Source organism: Mytilus edulis, chromosome 11 (genome assembly GCF_963676685.1).
Source record: "Mytilus edulis chromosome 11, xbMytEdul2.2, whole genome shotgun sequence".
In the NCBI taxonomy this organism is placed as follows: domain Eukaryota; kingdom Metazoa; phylum Mollusca; class Bivalvia; order Mytilida; family Mytilidae; genus Mytilus; species Mytilus edulis.
The window spans coordinates 68,725,567-68,751,809 of NC_092354.1; the positions used below are offsets into that span (position 1 = coordinate 68,725,567).

At 30.8% G+C, this 26,243-nt stretch overlaps 1 protein-coding gene and 1 long non-coding RNA gene across 2 annotated transcripts; both read right to left on the reverse strand.

The window, feature by feature from the left end:
* Positions 1-794: 794 nt before the first annotated feature.
* Positions 795-9,296, reverse strand: LOC139496144 (uncharacterized). Its single transcript, XR_011657549.1, has 4 exons — positions 9,200-9,296; positions 7,824-7,862; positions 5,418-5,522; positions 795-908 (listed from the first exon to the last, which is right to left on the reverse strand). It is a non-coding gene; the product is annotated as an uncharacterized lncRNA (long non-coding RNA).
* Positions 9,297-15,474: 6,178 nt separating this feature from the next.
* On the reverse strand, positions 15,475-24,487 carry LOC139494527 (L-proline trans-4-hydroxylase-like). The gene is made up of 9 exons (XM_071282687.1): positions 24,460-24,487; positions 21,769-21,853; positions 20,760-20,850; positions 20,105-20,215; positions 19,559-19,650; positions 19,291-19,381; positions 18,260-18,389; positions 17,034-17,185; positions 15,475-16,348 (listed from the first exon to the last, which is right to left on the reverse strand). Exons 1-9 carry the CDS (start codon positions 24,485-24,487, stop codon positions 16,235-16,237), a joined length of 894 nt encoding a protein of 297 aa, XP_071138788.1. The 3' UTR covers positions 15,475-16,234.
* Positions 24,488-26,243: the final 1,756 nt, after the last annotated feature.

The following is a 26,243-nucleotide window of genomic DNA, read 5'->3' on the forward strand; positions in this document are numbered from 1 at the left end:
GTTCGGCTGCTTAATTGTTCTCTCTCGACTCATTAGTATACTCTTTCAAATATCTAGGTAATTTGAAATTAAAAAAAAACAAACATGAAATATGTATATGAATCGATTCGCGTAAGCATGCATGAAAGTTAAATGCTGCCATTATAATTTGTTTTATTTTCACTTTAACATGATTGTCTACATATAGAAGGAAGCACATAAGCAACTGATTATTATAATCTTCCGCTTTATTTTATTTTATGCAGTACTCTACATATTTCTAAACACAAGTTATGTATAGGTTTTGTTTTGTTTTTAGTTTACCATGCTTTGTTTGATACTATATGGAATCCTTTAATTATCATCATTATTTAAATTAATTATGGCAGATTCGACCAATGTTTAATTTTCATTTTTCTTAAACCATTTTCTAAAAGGATAGTTGCGTATTCAAACATTGAAAATGTCACACAGAACAAACTACCTTATCTATCAGGGATAGAAATAATACTTTTTTTTTATTTAAAAATGTCCTGCCTTGATCATCTTTATGTTGGACATTATCATTTTTTTCTTTGGGGCATATATATTTTTTTAAATATAATGAAGTGTAAATTACTGCATACCCTATATAATTACCCGTTTGAACAACACAAAATCGAATTTCCATCAACAATGTAATTCGAGATGATCTATATCTTCAATATAAATCATTTAATTACTATAGCTTTCAAAACTCAATGAACTTTGAACACAACAATACTTTCGTTATTCCTAAACAAAGATATATAGCTTAACTTTAGTAATTTAACTACCTGTCTCACAGTTAGCACCATGAAATCCGTCTTTGCATGAACATGTATAGCCATTGACTCTATCATGACACGTACCACCATACTGACAAGGATTACTTCCACATTCGTCAATATCTTTCATGAAAAAGACAATCTTTGAATATGTATTGATCGTTGCGAAAATTGATTGTTTTTAACAGGACGAGTTTTCTTTCTTAAATCAAATAGACAACTTTTCTTTCTTAAATCAAATAGACAACTTTTAATTTTAACTTGTTTAGTTACTTCTATTTTAAAAGAAGGGTGAATACGTTTTTCAAAATTGTATTTCAACACATCTTCATGTCTGATTAATACATAAAATCGGTTATGAATTGCTTTAACGAGCGTAGCTTGATACGACCACAGAGATTCAACCATAAATAGGCAAAAATTAACACAATATTCGCACTTGATTAAGGTCTGAATTTGGATTGCAATTAAATATTTGACACTGGTTTCTGACACAGAATAATTGTAGTCAAAAAACTTGAATTGGTTATGTGATATGATTTTTGTTTTCGTTTGTGCAATACACTATGCTGTTGCGAACTGTCCCCCATCACCCCCAAAAAAATAACCAACCCCTCCTTTGTGTTTGTCAAAGCAAAATAATATTTGAAGGAAATTTCTTTTTAATTTCTGAAATCTTGCAAAACATTGTCCCCAACCCCAATATTTTTAACTTCCCCTCTCCCTTTTTCCCAAACAAATCTTTTTTCCTCAAGAAATGGTCATAATCTCAATTTAAATTTCCAATGGAGTTTACAACCGTATTAACCCATTTTAATACATCATAAAAGTCTCAAAATAGAAAATGACACATGTACATAATCATTGCTAAAATTAAATTACCTTCTTCGGCATTTTTTTAATAATTACATCTTCTTTTTGTATATATGATTTCTATGTACTTTTCCATGAAAAAGTGCAAACATTGCTCATTTTGGTTAACTCAAGTTCAAACCTTATTGGCTTTTTAAAGGTCATATTGAAACCAACATTTTGCAAAAGCCTTTATGGTGTAATACCACCAAATCATGGTACGTCACACCCGGTTGTATACGAAAGTAGGTCTAAAAAAATATTCCTTTGAATTTGACAGTTGTAGAAAATTAACCCTGCATTTCAATGCACTTAAATTTTTCTGAGTCATAAACATGTATGTTGGGTGTCTGAAAGCATCATTCCTTTTTGATTTGATGGTCTTATAAAATATTTTGGAAAGTTAAGGTTACATAGTTACCAAAGCAGGTAACCAGTACATAACAGTGCAAAAATTGGTTGTTTACTTCCGGTGTTGGTTACTTTCTTATATGCAATGAAATGTAGTGTGAAATTTTCACTGTAGCACTGAAAAGGATTCAACTTTATACATGCAAAGTATTTCTTTGGTTGAAATAAAGGTAAATACTGTACAATTTTTTTTAAAGTGCCAATTTAACAAAGACTAATAGGGGAAAATCAATGGTGGTATTACACCTATTTAGGGAAACTTCATGTGCACTCGTGACCTTATTTTACTTTCACTTTTAAAAACTATTAATAAACCGGTCCATACATTGTAAACATGGACTATTCGGAATGAATTGAGACACAGACAGCAAGTTTGAGGTAAAGTTGCCACGAAATGGGGGTTAACGGGTGTTTGCTATGCCAAATGGGTGGACAGACAAAGCTGTATTCAGTTTACTGTGTCAAATTTTATATCACCCTTACAGTTTTGTTTATACAACATGTGAATTTTCATTTCAGTGTTACCCATGTTCTGAAGAGCAGTCTGTTGAAAAATCTTATAAGTGAATTGGTCTGCAGATGACACTTTAGCAATAAAGTATTATCAACTTATGTTATGTTTTTTTGTGTTTTGGTCGCAAAAGTTTACTGCCATTGTATCGTCTGCATTTTGCACTGACAAAACATCATCTAAACACTTATTTGCCCTTGATTTATACAAATCAGAATCCAGTCTCACATACTTAAACTTTATAATTCTTACCATTTAATTTTTTTACGAGCATTCCAATAGACATAACCCTGTTTAAAAACATTTTGAGGTATTTTTTTATTACTCTTTCTCCTCATTTTGTAATATAAAATACAAGAAAGTTGATTTTTTTTGTGTAAATCTATTAGAAATATACTGTAATAAGTAAATAAAAAGACTTTGATACCAGTGACAATAAATGATTGACTGAAAGAGAACCGTTTTTTGTCACACTAGGGGAACTGACCAAAAACTCGAGTTACACGTAAGGGCTTATAGAAACTTCCGTGGAGGCTGTTAACGTTTATAGAGACAGTTCTTTCAGCTAAACCACTTTACTTATTGAATTAACAATACATTTATTATATTTTTTTGGAAAAATAATCTCATTTGTTTTATTGTTTTATTTTTTAGACAAAAGATATCAAGTTTTGATGAAAAAAGAAGGAAGAAGGAAAAATGGACCAAAACAGACCAAAACAGACCTTCAATTGAACTCTAAAAGGTGCAATAAAAATTTTTATCATCTTAAAGTTGTCTTTTGTGTCATATTTAATTTTTTGAATGCATAGATCATGAGGATATGATCAAATATTAGTCAACACTGCATTTTATAATGAAACACTGAAATTAGGATTTTTCGAAGAATTTAGACTGAAATCGTCGTAGGATATGGCCTTACATTATAGTGATTTTCTCTGAAACTATAGCTCTGACTGAGACAAAACTTGACAGTTATGCTTGAAATAACTTGCAATTGGAGGGGGAAAATACATTAAGTTTATTCGACATTTAGGTGTTCTTTAGGTGTAATACCACCAAATCATGGTACGTCACAAACGGTTGTCTGAGTCATAAACATGTATGTTGGGTGTCTGAAAGCATCATTCCTTTTTGATTTGATGGTCTTATAAAATATTTTGGAAAGTTAAGGTTACATAGTAACCAAAGCAGGTAATCAGTAAATAACAGTGTAAAAATTGGGTTGTTTACTTCCGGTGTTGTTTACTTTCTTATATGCAATGAAATGTAGTGTGAAATTTTCACTGTAGCACTGGAAAGGATAAAACTTTATACATGCAAAGTATTTCTTTAGTTGAAATAAAGGTACATACTGTACAAAGTGCCTATTTAACAAAGACTAATAGGGGAAAATCAATGGTGGTATCACACCTTATGGATTTATTTTTAACCAATTTAAATTAATAGTACATTAACCTTAATTTTAAACTGTTCAGGGTAATAACTCCTATGAAATTGTTTCAGACCAAAGTTATCATATCTTCATTTCGTTTTGCACTAAGAAATATATATATCTTTACATGTGTCAGAGAAAATACTGAAACAAAGAAAAGTAAAAATTTAGAACATGACCATGACATTTGATCTTGACCATATTTTATAAGTTAGGACCCATGGGACTAAAATAAAAAGAGTTAAGTGATATACGAATAACGGTTTATGAGTTACAAAAAAACAGACCGACAACATTTTTTGCAATCCTATCAGGTTTCATTGGATCGCTTCAATCCAAATTTGTCAAAAATTCCTGTGGATGTAACATAAACTTTTTAAAACGAATGTTTTCGATATATTTTTTTGTTACTTAGAAGATGCACACACCTGATAAACAGTAAATGAGGAGATAACTTTTACAAAGACAATTGTTTGGCTTAGCAGTGTAAAATGTCAAAGCGCATACAATTTATGTGAATAATAATATTTAAAAAAAAATATCTAAACGACATATTGCGAAACAAAAATTTATTGCAAGAACAAATTTTGGCGGAAGAACAAATAAAAATTATGAAAATCAAGTGTAAAAACAACTGTTTACGGTCTTTCATTTCCAAAACATGATGACCTGATGTTTTCATTGATTGATTCATTGGTTGGTGGTCGGTTAGTTAGTTAGTTTGTATACTGTTAAACAAATGGTATAGGGTCTCTTAGAACAAGCGATAAAAGAACACACAAGATAAACAGTAAATAGGGAGATAACCCTTTAAAAGGAAATTGTTCGGCTTCGCAGACTAAAATTCAGAAATGCTTAAACTGTACTTTACAGTATTTGAAATTTGAAATGGGTGCCACTTGTGAATTTGGATATTTTAAGTTTTCTGAAGCACATGAGTCCATCCTTGTTTCTCATGGATATGGTAAGATGTGATATGAGTGCCAATGAGACAACTCTCCATCCAAGTAACAATTTATAAAAGTGAACCATTATAGGTCAAGGTACGGCCTTCAAAGTGAGAAAAAAAACAACCTAATAATCAGAACAAATACAATAGGTCTTTCAACTGAGAAGCGAAAATATCTAAAATAAAATAAAAACCGTATTGTTTAAGATTAACACCAAACTGTTCAAATCAACATAAAATACCGGTATAACTGAATACAGCCAGTGTCTTTCTCCCTTAATTTCGACAAGCGGACAAAAATGGTACGAAAAAAGACCAATGAAATCTTAACAGGTCAAACACTGTGTACTAGCGATATACAATTATTAAAATTTAATTCATCATGCATATATTTGGGTTTGGTTGTATTAAGAACACTATTAATGTCATGCGTTTTGTAACAAGAATATTCAGTTATAAACTATAGATACATACTTGTTTCACAACATGTTCCTGTAAAGCCAGCATCACAGGTACATTGAAAAAGAAAAAAAAAAGAAAACCCATGGTCATCACACACTCCTGGCGAATCACAAACTTCTGGAAGTTCAATAAAGACACAAAACGTACATGCTTATCGCCATTTTTTGTCTTTTAATTTTGTAAATGTATCAGAATAAAGGCAAACATATTATGTTTATATTGGTACTGTGGATTCATTAATATTCGTTAGATACCAATTTTCGTGGATTTCGTGGGAGCAGGGGGACCACGAATTTAAATGTTCAACTAAATACAAATTTTCCAAAGGAATGCATGCAAACTTTTCCAAAACAACGAATTTAAATATTCTCGAATATGTGAGATTTTCGCAATCCACGAAAATTGGTACCCACGAAAATAAATGAATCCACAGTAAGGTTTTCTAAAATTATGACCCCTTAATGAACTAGGTCACAAGTTTTCATCGTTTTCCTGCGTTATTCTAAAAACACTCACAGTAACGCAAATTTTATGATCATAACTCACATTGTTTCCAACTTGTATGCTAAAAAACAATGCAACATAAAAGAATTATCATGCCAAATTAAACGATTGCACGTATGCCTGCAGACAGTTGTTTTCTATTTTGGACACTTGAGTGGTATTCGCCATTGTTTTTATAACTTACAAATCAAGAGATGCATTTTCATTTATTTCAAGCTAAGATTTTTAAAAAAAAGAACTGTAATTAAACTCATCATAGATACTTCAATTTTAATTTTGATCGCAAGAGCTCGTTCGTTAGCAAAGGACCCATTAATTTTTCGTGTATCGTTTCTCCAAAGAAATTTCAATGATACTACGAATGTACACGTATTAAAGAGGGGCGGAAGATACCGGAGAGACAGTCAAACTCATAAACCGAAAGTTAACTTACAACGTCATGGCTTAAAATGAAAACGACAAACAGACACATACTACTAGCACACAAGAAACTAAATAGAAAAATAAAGAACCCAACCAATAACCGGGAGTTATCTTATGTGCTCCGGAAGGTAATGCTTGTATCCGCATATATAAATGCACATAATAAGGCTTGAATTTCGTAATCTAACCAAGCTTAATCTTCAATTTCATTCGGAAAATACCTGTTTCAATTCAGGAATATGACAGTTGAGTTACATGTGATCTCTTCATTTATATTGTCTAACGTTTTATTTAGTCTGTTTATATAGACTTCAATTTGTTTTAAATCTGCATTAGAGTTTTCGTTTATACAAAAAAAAAGAAGACGTGGTATGATTACCAATGAGATAATTCTCAACAATAAACCAAAATGACACAGAAATTAACATCTATAGGTAGCCATACGGCCTTCTACTATGAGCAAAGCTCATACCGCATAGTCAGCTATAAAAGGCCCAAAAATGATAATGTAAAACATTTCAAACGACAAACTAACGGCCTAATTTATGTACAAAAAATTAACAAAAAACAAACATGTAACACATAAACAAACGACATGACAACAACTGAATAACATACTCCTGACTTGGGACAGGCACATATATACGGAATGTGTGTGTGTGTGGGGGGGGGGGGGGGGGGTTAAACATGTAAGCGGGATTCCAACTCTCTCCCTTACCTTGGACAGACAGCGGTATAACAGTACGACATAATACCGAACTATAAAAATCAGTTAGAAAAGGCTTTAAGACTTCTTTACATTACCATGTATCATCATAATAGACTACTCAGACATTAATTGTTGAAATTCGCACCAGCTCTAGTGAGATGGTGTTTTTTTTTATTACCACTATTTGGTTGATACTGTTGCTGAAAAAATGTTACTCCTCAAGTTTAACAGTATTTCACCAGCTCAGAATTTCGGTTGTTCAATCAAATGATGACAAATTTTATATTGAAATTAACTAGACTAAGCTGAGATCACCCCTAGTTTTTGGTGGGGTTCGTGTTGTTTATTCTTTAGTTTTTTATGTTGTGGCATGTGTACTATTGTTTTTCTGTTTACCTTTTTCATTTTTAGCCATGGCGTTGTCAGTTTGTTTTAGATTTATGAGTTTGACTGCCCCTTTCGTATCTTTCGTCCCTCTTTTAAGAGAATCATTTGGAATGCAGAAATGTATTTCTATCCGCTATATAAGCTTTGATTTTGTTTGTCCATGTTTGTCTTCACTTTGTTCCTTTCTAATAATATAATCTCGTAAAAAAGTGTATAAAGTTTGATTATCAAATAATTTCAAACATCAATCAAGAAAGGCTATTTGTTTAAGTAATCATCGTATGCATCAGTAACATGAACAAGATTTTAAACAATAGCTAATTCTGTTAATCCGATGGTAAAGATAAAGCTTTTGCAAACAATTGTGTATTGCTTATGTTAACAAAAGTACCTACCTGAACTATAGTTCACATAGACGAGGAGTATAATACCAGCTATAATAACAATTATAATGTAAAGGTTCATAGATATCAACTATATCTTATCTTGTTAATAAAAGAAAATAACACAGGTGTAATCATGATTGAATAATTATTTTAAGGCATGTAGAGTCACTTTCAGAACACTTTAAAACATCCTAATGAAAAATAAAACTGGAAAACCCGCAGAAAACCAATGACCTTCGGCAGGAAAACTGGAAGACATGTTGAAAGAAGATCTGGGTAATACGCAAATTCCAAATAAATGAATATGAATCCATACCATTACACATTAGATTGGATTTATACATTCAGAAAAATTTAAATAACAATTAACACACCTCTCTTGTGTTGTCCATGACACATAACTTAACGTTACTGAATGACTTTAATTATAACTGGCATGTCTCTACTTCCAAAATATTATTTTATATAGTTGTTAGAATATATGATTTATATTTTGTAATCCCGTTTCATTGCTGTTTGAATGATCTACTTAAGTGTTTAAATGGATACAATCAAAGTGGTTTGTAGTTTATCATTATTTTGTTACTTTTGAAGTACTTGTTTGTGGGTTTGAATGAGGGGCGGCATTGTAAATCAATCAATCAATCAATAAACAGTTAAAACATGAATTTGTGTTCCTCAATGTTCTTCAATTTCGTACTTTATTTTGCCTTTTAAACATTTTTTAATTCGAGCATCACTGATGCGTCTTTTGTAGACGAAACGCGCGTCTGGCGTAAATATAAAATTTTAATCCTGGTATCTATGATGAGTTCATTTGTTCTCTTCTTATTATTCCAAAATTTTCTGTTGACTCGAGACCATTTGTAAGCTTGACACACTGTTTAATTAAATGTTTGCCTATTGTGAAAAAACATAATATACCAAGATGTTGATGACAATTGTTTTGTGGTGTCGATTTGGTGTTTCTTTTATGACACATTACCCATATCTCATCTGTCTGTCCTATTGAAGCATATATTGAAATGTAAATTTCTAATAAACAGTACTTCTTAAAACAAAAACATCGTCTCAAACAGTCAAAAAAATATCAATTAAAAGTTAAGGTAAATACAAAGCAGGAAACATAACCGATTCTACTGCTATATGTTCAAATCACGATGTCACAGGTACACACATTACAAATTTAACTTGGATTGGGAAAATAATAATGACACAACTTCGTTTTTGAGTATTATATGAACATTATTCTGTAACTACAAATCATTCTGTTTTCTGCTTAATATTTAATTGGCAAACAATATTGTTCTCGCTAAAATATATTAATGTCAATTATTGTTGCAAAGAATGTTTTAAATTAAATGTAAACTACGAGCACAACTTACCGAATTTAAAAAGATTCATTTCAATATCAATATTTCTGTAATATTTCTAGTGCGATAAGAATAGTGTCGTGAACTTCAAATATGGTAGTCACAAAACAGATAAGACGTAACTACATGTACATGTAAGAATAATTACATCGTATACAATCGGATTGACGTTATATATGTTAGATAAATATACTGAGAGTTTAATATATGTTAATTATTCGTTACAAGGCAAGGTAACATGACATCATGATTACATGCCTCAATTACTGCGTTTCACAAGAGGCATTACAGTTTTTTTTTTATCTTTCCGAAGAATGTTGTGTTATTACCATTTAAATTTAGTTTATTGAATAATTATTTAGTTGTCATATGTATATTTTATTGGGAGATGACATGTTTGTTTGCCTTAAAGTTAGCAATTTGTTTGCAATTTATACTTTTTATACATGTTATAATTTCTTCAACTTTCTCGCAATGTTATGAAAGTCGCAAATTATATTTGCCTTTCAAAAGCAGAAAGTTACACAAAATTAGATGATTAAAATTTTGTAAGAAGTGCAATAAATTAAGCCAGACTTATAACATGTGATGCAGAAACCATATTACAAAAAAAAATTAAAATTATAAATTTGGGATGTTTAAACGTTGACATAATCACATTGCATATGTCATAAACGAAGCGCTTTGGCGCTTTATTTTCAAAATGTGTCAATAATCTACGCTTTTACAACCTTCTAGAATTTGACAAATTGAAGTAATTGGTTTTAATACATGTACATGTAATTACATTTGCATTCTACAAACACGAAATTTTTAGTTAAATCAATAGTTTAAGACATTGCCACAAATAGCACGTGTAGTCAAAGCTGTTTTATTTTATGCAGAAATACAATTCGATATATGAGTGATTTACGAAAGCGACAGCTAATAAAAAAACAGATTCTTAAGAAGCAAACACGTGATGTAATTATAAAAGAATAAACATGTATCCTTATTACAACATAATTAGAAATACTATTTAATTTTACTATATGACAACAGACAATAATCCTGCTACTGTCATTCGAACATTTATGCACATGACAAAGATTGCACACTAATTCATGCAAAATAACTGCATCAAATTTATAGAGTTGTAAAGTAATTGTTAAACATGCTAGTATCACTCAATTACGACACATACAAACTCACCTTAGATACCGACATTAAAATGTGTCCACCATACGAGCGTGTTTTTTTTTTTACCAAACACTCTCCAGTGACACTCAAATAAAAAAAAGTTAGAATATATCATAGTAAACCTTAGCCGCAATTGGCACAATTTTCTTGGAATTTTGGACCCTCAATGCGCTTCAACTTTGAACTTGTTTTGCTTTATAACTATCTAGATGTGAGTGTCACTGATGAGTCTTATGAATACGAAACGCAAGTCTTGCGTATTAAATTATAATCCTGGTAACTTAAATAACTATTTACACCACTGGGACGATGCCACTGCTTGTGGATGTTTAGTCGACGAGGGTATCACCAGCCAAGTAGTCAACACTTAGGTGCTGACATAAATATCAATTATATGGTCATTTTAGTAAATTTTCTGTTGACAAAACTCTCACGTTTTTCGTAAACCTAAGGATTTTCTTATCCCAAGAAAAAATAACCTTAGCCGTAATAAGCACATTTTTTGGGAATTTTTGGCCCTCAATCCTTTTTAACTTTGTACTTATTTGGCTTTCTAACTATTTAGATATGAGTGGCACTGATGAGTCTGATGAAAACGAAACGCGCGTCTGGCGTATTAAATTATAACTCTGGTACCTTAAATAACTATTTACACCACTCGGTCGGTGCCACTGCTGGTGAACGTGTCGTCCCCGAGGGTATCACCATCCTAGTAGTTAGCACTTCGGTGTTGACATGAATATCAATTATATGGTCATTTTAGTAAATTTCCTGTTGACAAAAACTTCAAATGTTTCGTAAAACTAAGGATGTTCTTATCCCTAGAATAGATAATCTTAGACGTTATTAGTACAACTTTTTTGAATTTTGGATCCTCCATGCTCTTCAACTTTGTAATTGTTTGGCTTTATAACTATTTAGTTATGAGCGTCACTGACGAGTCTTATAAAGACGAAACGCGCGTCTTGCGTATTAAATTATAATACTGTTACTTTGATAACTATCTGCTCCGATTAGTCACAAGCAAAGTGTTTGTTTTGTGCGTATTTAAACGCAGATACTATGTCTACACTTGTCCGTAATGACCAGTAACAACTTTCGAACGCGGGTTTCTCCCGGTACAGATTAGTTCCAACCTCTGTGTCGGTAAATAAATTGTTGTTCTGTCCTATAATTTTTCTGTTTGCTTTTTCTTGATTTTTTACTATGCCTTCTATGTTCAGGCCAATAGTTTTATTGTTTGAAAAGTTTCATATTTTCATTATGGGGCCTTTCAAGCTGAATTGATGGTATTTTGTTTACGTATTGTTGAAGGCCGAACGGTGGCCTATAAATGTTAACTTTTGTGTCATTTGGGCTCTTGTCGAAATTTGTCTCTTTGGGAATCTGAACACATTATCTCTATGCTTGTGTACTGGTTATTTTGATCACTATTTGGAAAGGGAAAAACATTCTGTTTGGAGAAAGACTGTCAATTTCAAATAAAATGCATGCTAGTATGTTTATGCATGCATATAAGGTTCATCTTTAACTGGTTCATAATTCCATGTTATCAGACTAGTTTTATCAAAGTATCTAAACGGACAAAGAAAACACAAGTAATAGTGTTCGTTTTTATGGTTGCCGTGCAGAGTGATTACGATTAAACTTATATTTCATATAATAAGCAATATTGGGTGCACTTTTGCATATCAGTGTAATGCCATTTAAGTTTTTGAGTTAATAATCACAGTAAAAACCGATTAATTCTTACCAATAATCTTTATAAAGTGTATTTTCAATGTGTGTTTTTGATTAAAAATTGTACACCGAAAGTTTTGAAATGAATAGTAAAAGTATAGACAAACACGGAAATGACTTTTTATATTACGTAAAATATAAATTAAATTCAGATAATTCTGGTTACAATACAAATATTCATACTTCCAACTCTTGTGTTAAACAATATTCAGTAGGAAAAAACGAAAATACTATAGGAATAACAACAAAAAACTAGAACAACATTAAATAGCTTGAAATAAATGAACATCAAATAATTTAATGGACATTACGAATCTATTCTATGATTTGAGTTTCTGTCTTATGTTGTCATTAATGTCAAAACGATGTCGTTCTCCATTATTGTCAGTGCAATATATGTGTCCGTTATATGTGTTAGCTGTATTTGGCAAACTTTTAGGAATGTTTGGTCCTCAATGCTTTTAAACTGCGTACTTAATTTGGCCTTTAAAATATTTTTTGATTCGAGCTCACTGATGAGTCTTTTGTAGACCAAACGTGCGTCATATATTCATATAACATAAGTATTATGTATATGTTCCAGACCGTATGAGTATTTGGACCGTACGCGTACGGTCTGGACCGTATGCGTACTTTTTCGAAATACTCATACGGTCGGACCGTACGCGTACGGTCTGACTAATATTAAGGAGTTGGCCAATTGTACTAGATACAAATAAATATAACCGATCAACATAACTTAACTCTCAAATAAATAGAAAAAAAATCAATTGTAATTGAAATAAAAACTTTATATTTAAACTATTTAAAAAAATCACGCTAATTAAATCTGTAAATCTCTAGTATTTAGCATGAAGATCAGTAATACATAATACACTAATTGAATTATGACAATTATTCTTACTGAAATTGAATGTGTATAATGTGGGAGGACACATGCTTTAGTATATTTAGCAACTTTTCAAAAAATGCTAATCAAAAGGAACATGCATGAACTGAATAAATGTAAATATGAAAAACATACTTTTGGTAGCGAGTGTCACCTTTGGCGAGAGTTTCAAAATAGGATTCAGATATACAATTAAACAAATATCCAATTTAAAGTGTTAGGTAGTTCAATTTATCCATCTTATTGTAATAATGACAATTTGTAAAACTAAAAATAAAGATTGAGATACATGTTTGTATAGATGTAACCCATATGATCCAATAACAGGTATGGTCAGCTCATACTGGACCATACGCGTATACTCATACGGTCCGACCATACGCGTATGGTCGGACCGTACGAGTATACGTATGCGGTCCGGACTGTACGCGTACGGTCCAAATACTCATATGGTCTGGAACATATATATACTTTCAGTCCTTAATTTATTTTCAGTATTACGTTTTGACGAGTTTTATATCAAACTTTGGCGAACATGGTTGACTAAATTACTAAGAAATATATATATATATTGAGAGACAAAAAACAAAACAAAAAAACACATAACAGAAGATACGTGTAATAGGAAAATGAAAAAGAAGCAAATGATAGTCCCTAATGAAATGCATTATTTATTGATAGGTATCATACAATTGTTTAGAAATGTAATCAGGTTATTCACCTTTGTGTCATCTGTGATATACTTATATAAAAAAGTATATTTAGAAACATGTAACAAGACATATGCTAGTTAAATGCAACCAATGTTAGGACGTCTCCCTCAATTGATGTAGCAAATAAAAAATCCTTAAAGTAAGGATTGGTTGAAGTTATTCCATTCCATAACGGCAAGTTACGTCAATTTATTCCAAATAAATTTCCAAAGACATACTGGTATTTAGTGATTCCTCATTCCCTGACAAGAAAAAAACACTTCCGTCATTGAAGGAGGAATCACCCCTACCTACACCCTTAATCGCCTATTTAGATATATATATAAATGGAGCAAAAATAGAAAAATATGAAAAAAAATTATACCAGTATATTCTTAAAACAATGACATTGTTTGATTTTGTTGTAAGTTCAGAGAATGTCAGCGAAACAGAAGTGCTGGGATGTGCATATATATAATTATACAATAATATGTGTGTGTTTGTTTGACTGACATCCTTTAGTACAAATTTTAGATTTTATCATTTTATTGTTATAGAAAAGGATTTAACTTTTGTTACTATTCTAATAATGTATGAGCGTAGTGATTGTGTTTGTGTTTGTTTATTTTTTTTATTTTCTATCAATATGAATATGACTATAGTTGTCAGTTTATGAAAATCGGAGAAGACATATTGTATTTTCCGTTAATCTTTAAACATATAACATTAAATGATTAAGATAAATGTTAGTGACACTTTCATACAAAGAAAAGCATGTAGCAAATGTTTCTATTGTTAAATATCTGAGCATATTGTGTTGTGTTTGTTGTCTTAAAAGATATGACTGCAATTTTTCATTGTAGAGAATTTTAAAGTGATGTTGTATTATCCCTCAATATGCACTGTTAACTTATCTAGTATACTAATCTTCAATAGATCAGTGTTAAAATTGAATGTTGATACTTGTTAAAATTAAATGCGTGCATTTCATGGTCAATTAGTACTGGTGGTTGAAATGTGAATGATTTACTGATGTATGACACAGGTAGAAAAAGTCTGTTTGATTATCACTAGAACGCATTTTGCAGTTTATAGCATGTGAAGTTTTATATGTTGATTGCAAGATACATATAATAAACAACTTTAGATTAACGGTGTTATTGATAGTTTAACAGTCGTTTTATATAGATGTATGTCTGTACATATATTGACGAACAATCCATCAATATTAATATCACCAGTAAGACAGTGAACTATCCTAAGACATGTTAGATGAGCAGATGTCGGAAATTACGGGTAATAGCTATCTACGTACTTTAGAATTACTGCTTTTTGCAATAGTTATGTGTAGTCACACAATGTTTTTTGTTGGATTGAAATATATATCTTGTACACATATGTATAAGGTTAAATTTATATGCAGAAAATGCATTAAAAAAAGTGAATATCGACCAAAGTAATTTCCTTAATATTTTTAGTAAGTAGTCGGAGCCACATGTGCTATTTTTCTTGGACTGAATAAAACTTATGGACCAAATTCCTTTCATAATCAGTGATACCGTTTAAAAAGATAAATTAAGTTTCCTACATTTCCGAATGATTAAAACGTAACCACACATTATGATATTATAAAGTTGTCAAACTTAACGAGAATATGTGGTATGATAGAAATGCTAGATTTATATATAAATATTAGTGTCGACCCGTCTTAAGTTTGGATATGCCGCATTATTCCAAGATGGCCGTCATGGAATATTAAAATCAACAAATATTCATTATATTAAATTTTTAGTGTTGACGTTCCTTTATTAAAACTAAAAGACCTATAATACCAAGTGTATGCCATATCTATCAATCAAGGAAAAGGAAAGACATATGACATATACATGTACTGTCGATTATATCTATGGTCATTTGCTACTCAGATATAACATAACTGTCATACACAAATCCTCATGGCATCCTTAAATTTGTCAAATGGTTCCATTTTTCGAACACTTGATTAAATTGTCTTTTTTAGCAGCAACCTTTTATCATTAAAACACAATCACTAGAATATCGTATGAATTGCAATATACAACACGATAAATAAAATAAGTATTTTCTCCTCTCTTGTGAGTGTCTTTTAAGAATTGTTTAAATTAAAAATGCTTATAAAAAAAAGACTAAGGTATTTATAAATCGGATGTTATCAAATACCAAAAAGGAAAAGCAAACTAAATCAAAACCATGGCAAAAAAAAGGCGACAAAACACAATACAACATAAGAAACATAAACCAAACCAAGACCGACATTTCCTCCTGAATGACAGTAACGAAGTTTTGATGCCATAATACGTGGCAAAGAATGATCAATGTGTAAGTTGAAATCGTGCAATTCAGGAACTTACTTTTAATAATGTGTACAACTTTCTTTTCGAATAATTTAATATAACTGTATTACTTTAGGTATAATTGTTATGCGTTAATATTTTTTCCGTTTTCCTTCCAGGCTTATTCTACATTAAATGAAGTAAAACACTATGTCCCTCTGTTATGATATAAGTGCTATGTCGTTGTTTTTTTAATGACTTGCTTAGAATCCAGTGTCTTCGGAACTAGGATCCGTTTATCCGCAAAATCTGTAAATTTGTCACATGACTTTATTGCAGTGTTTGGTACCTAAAAAATAAGTAAAGTTTTTACATTAGTAATTCACAAAATTACAAAATGATAGGAAATTAAATCACGAAAGGAAAAAGTTAGGTAAAGACTATATTTGACCAGAATAGTGAGTCCATTGTTTCAGACAAATTGATGAAATTTAAAAGCTTGTGTCAGAGGACCATTGTTGGCATAGTTTTACGTATTTAACGTTAATATTTTACATAAATAGCCATTTTTTGGAAAATGATAAAAAATCGTGTAGATACATAGAAATTGTATACTTTTTAAAACATATGGCGTTGGGTTTTGACATACATTATTCCTGTCAAATATGTTTAGTAAAATGGAATTTTTTTTTCTCGACGCATGCGCATTATGTTTCATGGCCAAGTATCAAATGATATTCACCGGTTTTAATTGACCTTTTTTTTTTAAACCAAAGTTGAATCGTTGCAGATTCAATGCTATAATACTTGCAATACACATAGATGGTCACTGTCCTTTTTTTTTTACCTCATGCAATTTAGTTATCTTACCTTGATGCTAGAGGTTTTCATTGTTTATTGGACGATAATAGGTAAAATACATACAAACAACACATTTTTGTTCGAAACATGCTAAATGGAAAGCACAGGAAAGATACCCGATTAACCTAAAAATGGGCAAATTCGTACCGAAGAATACACAAAATAAAACATACTTTTTCTAAACGTTGATATTGTGGATGATGGTGTGGTTTACAAGATTGGTTGGACACAGTGTTGTATGCTGTCAATAAAGCCCATCGTCTGTTTGCACTACTGTTCTGTCCGCTACAGTGCAATAGGTTGCAATGAAAAAATAGAGCGTCTCCTTAAAAAAATAACCATGGTTTAAGAAAATTTAAACACAATAACTAATATTTTACATATCACTGATATGCTTTTACACTTAATGTAAGTTTGCATTGTATATCTATATCATGTCCCTATTTTCTTAGAGCAAAACACATAAAAAGCGTCTCAAACACTCAGCTTACTTTTCCAGCTGCAATCGATGATGAGCTTCTAATGTATTTTTGTTTGTATTTTTTATATAACTATGCGTAAGGGAGAAGGAAGACATTTTTGTTTTCAAGGATGCACGAGTGTGCAAAAAAATCACCAACAATTGAAACATTTTTTTTTCATTACAAATTTTATTTATTACACTATTCGTTGTTACTCTATGCTATTGTACAAAAATCAGCCAAACAAACCGATTCGTTTTGGCCCCAGATGACTTTTAAAATATGTCTATCATTGAAAAAGTTCAAAATTATCTCTCTTTGGTGAAACAGGCCATGTTTCCCCATTTAAATTGAAATAACTTTCATTACTCATCGGTGACCTATATTTTTTACCGAATAAGGTGTACTTAGACTTAACTATTGTAAAATGTAAACACAAATCGCTTATATTTTACAATAGTCAATATGGACAACAATGATACATAGCTCAAAATTTATAATCATTATTCATCATATTTTTTACAGTAAAAGAAATAACAAAACATTGTCCAATTTAAAATAAAAGTGAGTTAGTTAAATCGTTTCTACTTAAAATTCCCCTTAAAGTCGCGAACGTTCTTTCATTTTGTACAACACTCGTGAACAGCAAAACGCAATATATGTACATGTATATCAATACGAAAACATGCTTGCGATATTTGTTTAGCTATTAATGTATGAAAATAAACCCCAATGCAGTATAAATGTTAAGTTGTCAGTTGTTTGGAATTATTTCATTCTATTTCAGATGTTGGTCTTTACGAATACGATAGGTCAATGTTTTCGTCGCAAACCAAAGCACATGCGTTGCATATTAGTTTTGCAAGTGTATATATGTTTGTTCTAGTTAAAATACTAATCATGGTCATTCTACATTAAATAATGAGATGATATTTCACCTGGATTTAGTAAGCAGTATTTCATCGGAAAACGGTCCATTATTTTATCAAGTCTTGACGGATCATTGACAGTCAGTTGCCCTTCTAATTTGTGATCTAGACGTCCGCATTTGTGAGAGCCTTCTATTATCTGTCACCAAAAAATAGGCTACGTTATTCAAAAAACAAAAGACAACATGGTAGTTATATCATAGTGTATTAATATGACATATGCTCATCATGTTATTGTGGGAAAACATTTTTCTGTTGAACTGATAATTTTCTTTTTCATCTGCCGTCTGTTATTTCCTGTTTTTATGTTTCCTGACATAATGGAAGAAATGTTTGCCATTGAATTCTTAGAGATGTGGAGTTTCTCGTGCATCCTCTGTAACCGGACTCTTGTTCTAAATACATGTAGAAGTTATCTCCCCGCGTCTCTTTTTCTTGTAATTTTCAGTTCTCTAGAACCGTTATACTATCAACTAACGTTTTTCACAAATTGGTCGTATATTCAAACAAAAGAGTATTGCATGACATTTTATTAGAGTTATTTTTATTAAACAATGTGATATAAAGTGAGAAAGGTCAAGGAAATGTTCTTTATTCTTAACTTTACTTGATATTCTTATTTTAAAATACAATGTTTCTGGTGCCAATATTTCCCATGCAAAAACTTTCTTGTACGATCGCAACTTATATTGATATATCCGTATTGAAGACATTCATATGGCAATACAGTTTACTGGGTGTATCATAGATAATTGTACATGTACATTGACAGAAAAACGAAAACCATTAAAACATGTTTTGAAACATCTTTTTTTGTCCCTGAAATAAAAATATCAAAATGTGCCGCCTTTAAACTCAAATTCAAGTATACAAGTTCTGTGTCTAGTCCTCTAAAGACGAAACAAGTCATGCTGTATTGTGTTATTCACTTAAGCATTGGTGACATTAATGATGTTTGTTGTATTAATTCATTATCCAGCTTAATCTAACGAACTGCTACGAGTAATAAAAAAAAAGCTTTTTTGTCTAAATATGATTACCTGTAAACATCCGTTTGTTTTCTCACATTTATCCAAGGCTATAAATACCGTCATCATATTTGGCTCCAAAAACTCATTTATATACCAATACCTGTAAAACAAGTTTATTGAATATAACAAAAAAGGTAAACACCTATTACTTGTTTGAGTAATGTAATTTATTATAAATCATTTCGGTAAACATACATAATTATTATAGAAATGTCCTCTTTAACGTATCACTATGCGTTGCTGTACAAAAGGGTGAGATAAAAAGTATATTGCATACCCATAATCTTGATGCCACAAATGAGCTCCTCCTGTAAACGGCTCTTTGGTTACTAACTTTCCATGATAGTGGTACACTTCGTCTCCAAGTAACTAAATAAAATGTTTGAATAAGGGAAAGGTTTTGTATCAAAAATAATATATTAAAATATTTTGCAAATTCAAGCTATCACTGGCACCAGTTTAGTCGGTGTTTCAAATTGGAACAAACATTTTCCAAGCCGATATACCGATACCATAAATATTATGTTAAAGTGTGTTTGCGTCTATCCTTGATTAAGAGAAAGTATAGTTTTTTTTACAAATCTTTAAAAAAACTTTAAATTGTTACATTCTGATATGTTTTATTTGATTTCTCAAACAATTTTTAGAATTGCAAGTGGTTTCTTCAAAAATTACAAATTTTAAATCAACTGATGTTCCAGTTCGGTGTATCTTAGAGTTTGCAACTGAGGGCCAAACTGTAATTAAAATATATTTATATTAGTACATTATATACGATGTTAATCTATTGGTTTAAGCATTACACTAATTTATAGATGTATACCTGTTGGCATGTCCCGGCTACTTTTTCCGATCTACTGACCATTCCACTGACGTCATTACCCGGATGTCCCCATATGGTCAATTTTGCTTCTCGACCTTGACAATCAGAAACCTTAAATATACATGTAGGGGGGCTTTGATTTGATAGAACTTCATGTTCTGAAAGCCAAATACAAGAACGTATCTGATTGATTTACAAATCGACTCGGTATCTAACATGCAGGTGTTTTTGCAATATGTTCTATTATTCAATTGTCCAATTTCAATTGCACTTATATTTTAAATTATTGAATCTATATACAAATAACAAAAATTTGAATAAATACACCTTTCGTGTGAATACCATTTATAGCGAGAGGCTCGTACCTTATTATTCAGAGAGCCAAACATATGCAATACAATTAAAAATACATGTTCACATCTTCTAATCAAATGAAGTAATTTGATATTCGTTGTAAGCCTTAATTTCGGACGTGTCGTTGATAACAGATAAAAATTACATAATATATTCTTTACTTAACATGGTTGAATTTAGAAATTAAGCAAACTACATGATTAAGCATTAACATTAAGTGTCATGCATGTACACTTTTGTTTTACTGGATTGCATTCTATGTTTCGTTGTTAATACTGTTTAATTATTATGACAACTTTACCTGAACTTTATTATTGTTTAAAAGCTCTGAAGTAGATGGATCTTCAAACTCTTTGATAAGTTTTTCTACTTCTGTTGCATCTAAGACATTTCTGAATAATAAAATGAAAATCAAACATGTATAAACGTGCAAAATAATTAACACAGCTTTTTGAGTTGATTGCAGATATTTATCTGTAATTTAGATAGTATATCGACTTATAGCCTAGTAATGAAAAAAAAAACAGATCTTTTTACCTGAGGAATAGATAACCTGAGCTATATCTTGTAAAATAATATTAAGAATAACGAATGACCAAGGCTCTTCTACTTGGTTTTTAATTTAGTTTTTAAAATTTTGAATTTGTCTAAGAACGTTATTGGAGAATGGTTCATCGAAACAAAATGTGCGTCTGACGTATTAAATTTCAATCCTGGTATATTTAATTTGGTGAGTTTATTCACTGACTGTTCAAGTTTGTTCACCTCATGAACATATTTGTTACATAAAATACATATTTGAAATTCACTTCTGCAAACTACACAGCAATATTCCTCTGTTGATTTTGGTGTGTCAACTGTTTCAATCGTGAATACAAAGCCCATTTATAACGCTGAGCAAGGCATAATGATATGGACGAAAAACTGCTTAATCATGTTAATTGCCTTTATTTGCTATTTGGAACGAAATAACGACATTCCTTTGGTAATTTTTAAGGTCCATTTTAAAGACAAAAACATTAAAAAAAATTACCGAACTCATTTTACTCGGAAAGTCTTTTATAATATGACACAATCCAAAGTTCAAACACAACAAACAAAAGGAACACAACTGTCATACTCTTGACATGGTACAGACATTTCGGTATGTAGAAAATGATGTATTAAACCTGGTTTTCTAACTATCGAACTTTCCCACGTCTTGTGTTGCATGTAATGTGTGATTTCAAGCGATATCCCAAAATTTCTTCCTTATGACACCTTATACTACAACAACTATTTATAATTTGTATGGTTTTACGTCAACATACCTGATTACGATATATCCATACTTTTCAAAATCTGTTTTCACTTCTGGTGTCACTTGAAATGTATCTCCATTGAACTGATAGACTTACATAACAGAAAAAAATATAAGACATGATACATGAAGAAGAACAAAAAAAATCAATAATGTTAAAACAAAAGCGTTAGACAGGGACTATTTATACTATAATTGAAAAGGAAAAACAACTCAACCAAATACATCATACAGAACTAAAGACAGAAACTACAAAATCAACTTAAATACGTGACCATAAGTGTTCCGATGGGGCAGTATTTGCCCTAACATTTATCACTCGTTTTGTTAATATTAATATCCAGGGGCCTGGTTTACGAAAGTATCTTATGACTAAGACATGTCATATGATGGTCTTATGACATGTCATAGTCGTAAGATATGTTTTCCAAAGTGTCCCAAGTTACGATTTATCATAACTTTTGTCATAATCTTAAGACCCCTCGAGACATGACTATTGATGGTATTATTCTTATCAGCTAAAATTTTAATTCATAATGCACAGGCATTTTGTTAAGCGGGTACTCGAAACTTAAAAGTATTCACAGTTAAATAACAATGCATGTATGATAATACTCGAAAGCGAAGTTCAAGATTTATTATATATTACAAAATAAATTTAAACAAATCATCAACTGATATTTCAATTCCTTTTAGTATGAAATTTCATATTCATTATAATGAAAAAAATAAAATATTCGTAAATAATAAGAATGGAAATAACCAATATAATTTTGTATTCATACTTTTAATTTTTAATTTTACATTGATCACTTTTTAATTATTATTTAAAATAATAGAAAATAATGTTCACTTATGACAGTCATAAGAGCATCAAAGCTATGACTCTCTTAAGACAGATTTGATTTACATCCTATGACATGTCATATGATAGTCATAAGATGATCATACAATATGTCCTAAGATATATCTTATGACATATCTTCTGATACTTTCAAGAACCATGCCCCAGGAATTTCTTAAGTATCACATAAGTTGTTAACATGAAGCGTATTTTCATATTGATTGATTTGCTCATTAATTTATTATTAATACTACAAGCTATTCTTATGTGTTTCGATGAAAATTATTATGCTTAAACAAATACGTGTGCTGCTGTAATATAATATGTTTACAAAGTCTTTATACAATAAGGATATGTGGTATGATTTCCAATGAGACTACTATGCGCTAACGTTAAAGTGAAGTGGATGTAAAGAAATTGTATGGTCTTCAACAATGAGAATATTTCAGCCATACCGTATAGTCGGTTATAAAAGGCCAAAAAATGAAAACATAACAAAATCAATGTAGAAAACTAACAGTTGACTTAATGTAAAAAAGCAACAAATTATCGAAAAACAAATATGACAGGCATAAATCAACGTAAACCACTGAGCTTCAGTAGCTCTTTTCACCAAAAAAATTACGACTAAGATTGGTCTTAAGTCATGAACAAATCATTATATTTACGATCAATCTTAGTCGTTAGGTTTTTTTGTGAAATCGACTCAAGGCTCTTAACTTGGGAAAGGGATACACATTATTTTTGCGCCTGTCCCAAGTCAGTAGCCTCTGGCCTTTTTTAGTCTTGTATTACTTTCAACTTTAGTTTCTTGTGTATAATTTGGAGTGTAGTATGGCGTTCATTATCACTGAACAAGTATATATATGTATTAAGGGACTAGCAGAAGGACGCCTCCGGGTGCGGGAATTTCTCGCTGCATTGAAGACTTATTGGTGTCCTTCTGCTGGTGTCTGTTCTATGGTCAGGTTGTTGTCTTTTTGACACATTCCCCATTTCCATTCTCAATTTTACACAATGTGAATATGACGGGATTAAACATGTTTGTTATTGCTCAACCCTATTGCTTAACCTGGTATAGTTGTATAATACCACAACATAAGAAAAAAAGGTAACAATCAGTTAAAAATATAAAAGGGTTTAACTCATCAGGTCGATGCAATCAGAAAAAGAACCAATTCAGTACGGACGTCATGGGATACGTATCCATCCCTGACAAAAAAAAAAAAAAAAAAAAAAGAAGTTGCAGTTATGTACAGCTGCTGCAATGCCAATAAAAATTCATTTTTGCCATGGCGTTATACGTTTGTTGTCGACTTGTGCGTTTGAATGTCCCGTTTGCTCAATATTACATACGTTATGACTTCGTTTTTTTTTTACAATACACCAGAATGATTGTAGTATCATTTTTAAACGAATAATGATCAAGAGAAAAGATATTTTGATGTTTTGCTACTAACAATTCAAAGCATTGCTATCACTGATTATCATCACTCGAATCGCTATCACACATATAACTTGTAATGTTTGCTAATTTAATTAAATCGAAAAGTGATTACGCTGTCATCCTATTTTCACAATTATGCTTAAAGTAAACATTTCAGTTAAAACCTGTTAAGACATTTAACGTGCGTTATTTATTGGTTATATTGTACCTCGCAGCACATTGTGTGACATTTGGAAAAAATGCTGAAGCCAACGTCTCTGGTTTTGTTTTTCTAATTCCAAAACATATTTGTATAAGACTAATGACAATGGCTTGTTAATTGTCTAAGGCAACATTTATTCGACAGTAAGATAGATCGTTTACTGTGGTACTTAGATATAAGTGTTATTTTATCGCAAAATGGCACTTACCTCCAAATAAGTCACACTCCCCCGACATTATGTGGCCCTTTTCCCTTTAAAAAAAATATTACAACAATTGTATTCCGATTGGTGTACAATTCTATGAATTATTTCTTTATGTAGCAAATATACTTAATTGTTTTATTTACACATTTTGAATTACTCAAGAAGTTTCTAACATGGTGGATATTCAATCGCGTCTTTTTTATACGACAGTGTGTGTTTTTAACTAATCTTTTTATAGATATTTCTGCTTAACACTTAAATACAATTGCACATGTTGAATGTAATCCGTTGACGGTGTTTAATTCATGTTGCACTCTCTTCTCCTTTTAGAAATAAACATTAAGATAATTATATTCGGATAGGTCTACAGTTTTATGGATTATTATTTTTTATAACCTAAACAACACAGATTAAGAAGGACATAAGATGTTTCTTTTACGGTGATAACACGAATGCGTTGTTTTTGGACGACAATGTTTGCTTTTTAACTAATATTTTTACAAATTACCTTACTATACAAATTAAATTGAATAGAACTCTAAGAAAGTGTTCAATTTTTATATAAATCTACCATAATTTATATAAAATGTAAATAATAGTATAACTAAAGAGTAAAACATTTATCTAGAGCAACAATGTTGGTTTAAAGTTTTAAATCAAATTAAACCAAACTTTCTTGACACTTATTTATAATGCCATTTATAGTAAATCTAGAAGATGTAAAAGAGGGACGAAAGATACCAGATAAACTCAAAGATTTCAAATAAACTGACAACACCATGGCTAAAAAAGACAAACAGCAAATAATAGTGCATAAGACACAACATAGATACATGACTATATAGCTAGTTGATGAAAATTGAAAATGGTAAAATTAGATATTTTTTTCTGATTATCACTGTGTTCAATCTAAGTTGGGTAATGGATGTGGATGTTTATTTCATTTAAACAAAATGGTGATAAATCTTTCCAAAATCTACCAGATATTTAGTTAAAGTATGTCTGATAAGCATAATCATCGACATATCACGACGATAAATGTATGCAACGTATATACACCGTGAATAATGTTAAACTTTACTATTATTCATAAATATTATTATGGCAATGCTATACATTCAATTACCAGTCGAAATTAACTGTGAACCTTACCTAGATTATTTATATGGTGTCCATTTGTTACATTATTATCTTTCGTGTGTACGTATAGGTAAAGGTTATCTATGATTATAACGTAAATGTAAAATCTAGGCGAAAGGTTAAGCCTATCTTTTATCGTTTTAAGTAACATCAAATAGCTACATTTCCTTCTAAAATTAAGAAGTAAAAATGGAGTGTAAACTTACATGTGTTATGTTATTTTTCCATATAACAGCTCCTTTTAAATAAAACAATGAATGTGAAATACCTGAACGGTAGAAACTATATGATTTGTTTTAAGGTTGTTGGTATGATTTTCATGTTTTGTCGAAATGCGCATCTGGTATTACAATTGGTACTGATAATTTCATAATTAATTCTGCTGCTCGACTTTATGTTAGAATACAGATGGCTAGACACAATGAACCCATTTTAAACTTTAGAGGTCACTTTGATCTGAACATCTCTTTAAATAATATTTTTTTTACAATAAACACTTATGTTTTTCGTCTGGATCAGTTATTATAACTTTTGAAGGATTTGTAATGTCTGGACAAAACGGAAGATAACCGATGCAGAAAAGACATTTCTGTCTGTGACACTTACACTTGTGAGATATGTACACAAAGCTCAAATGTTGATTTTTA

What these genes read in the sequence shown, in the direction of transcription:
- LOC139494527 (XM_071282687.1), bottom strand. Translation starts at nt 24,487, where the DNA reads ATGTCGGGGGAGTGTGACTTATTTGGAG. An exon ending in GGAGTGTGACTTATTTGGAG is followed by an intron (nt 21,854 to 24,459) that starts GTAAGTGCCATT and finishes TTTCTGTTATGT; the next exon opens with AAGTCTATCAGTTCAATGGA. An exon ending in TAGCCGGGACATGCCAACAG is followed by an intron (nt 19,651 to 20,104) that starts GTATACATCTAT and finishes CATTTTATTTAG; the next exon opens with TTACTTGGAGACGAAGTGTA.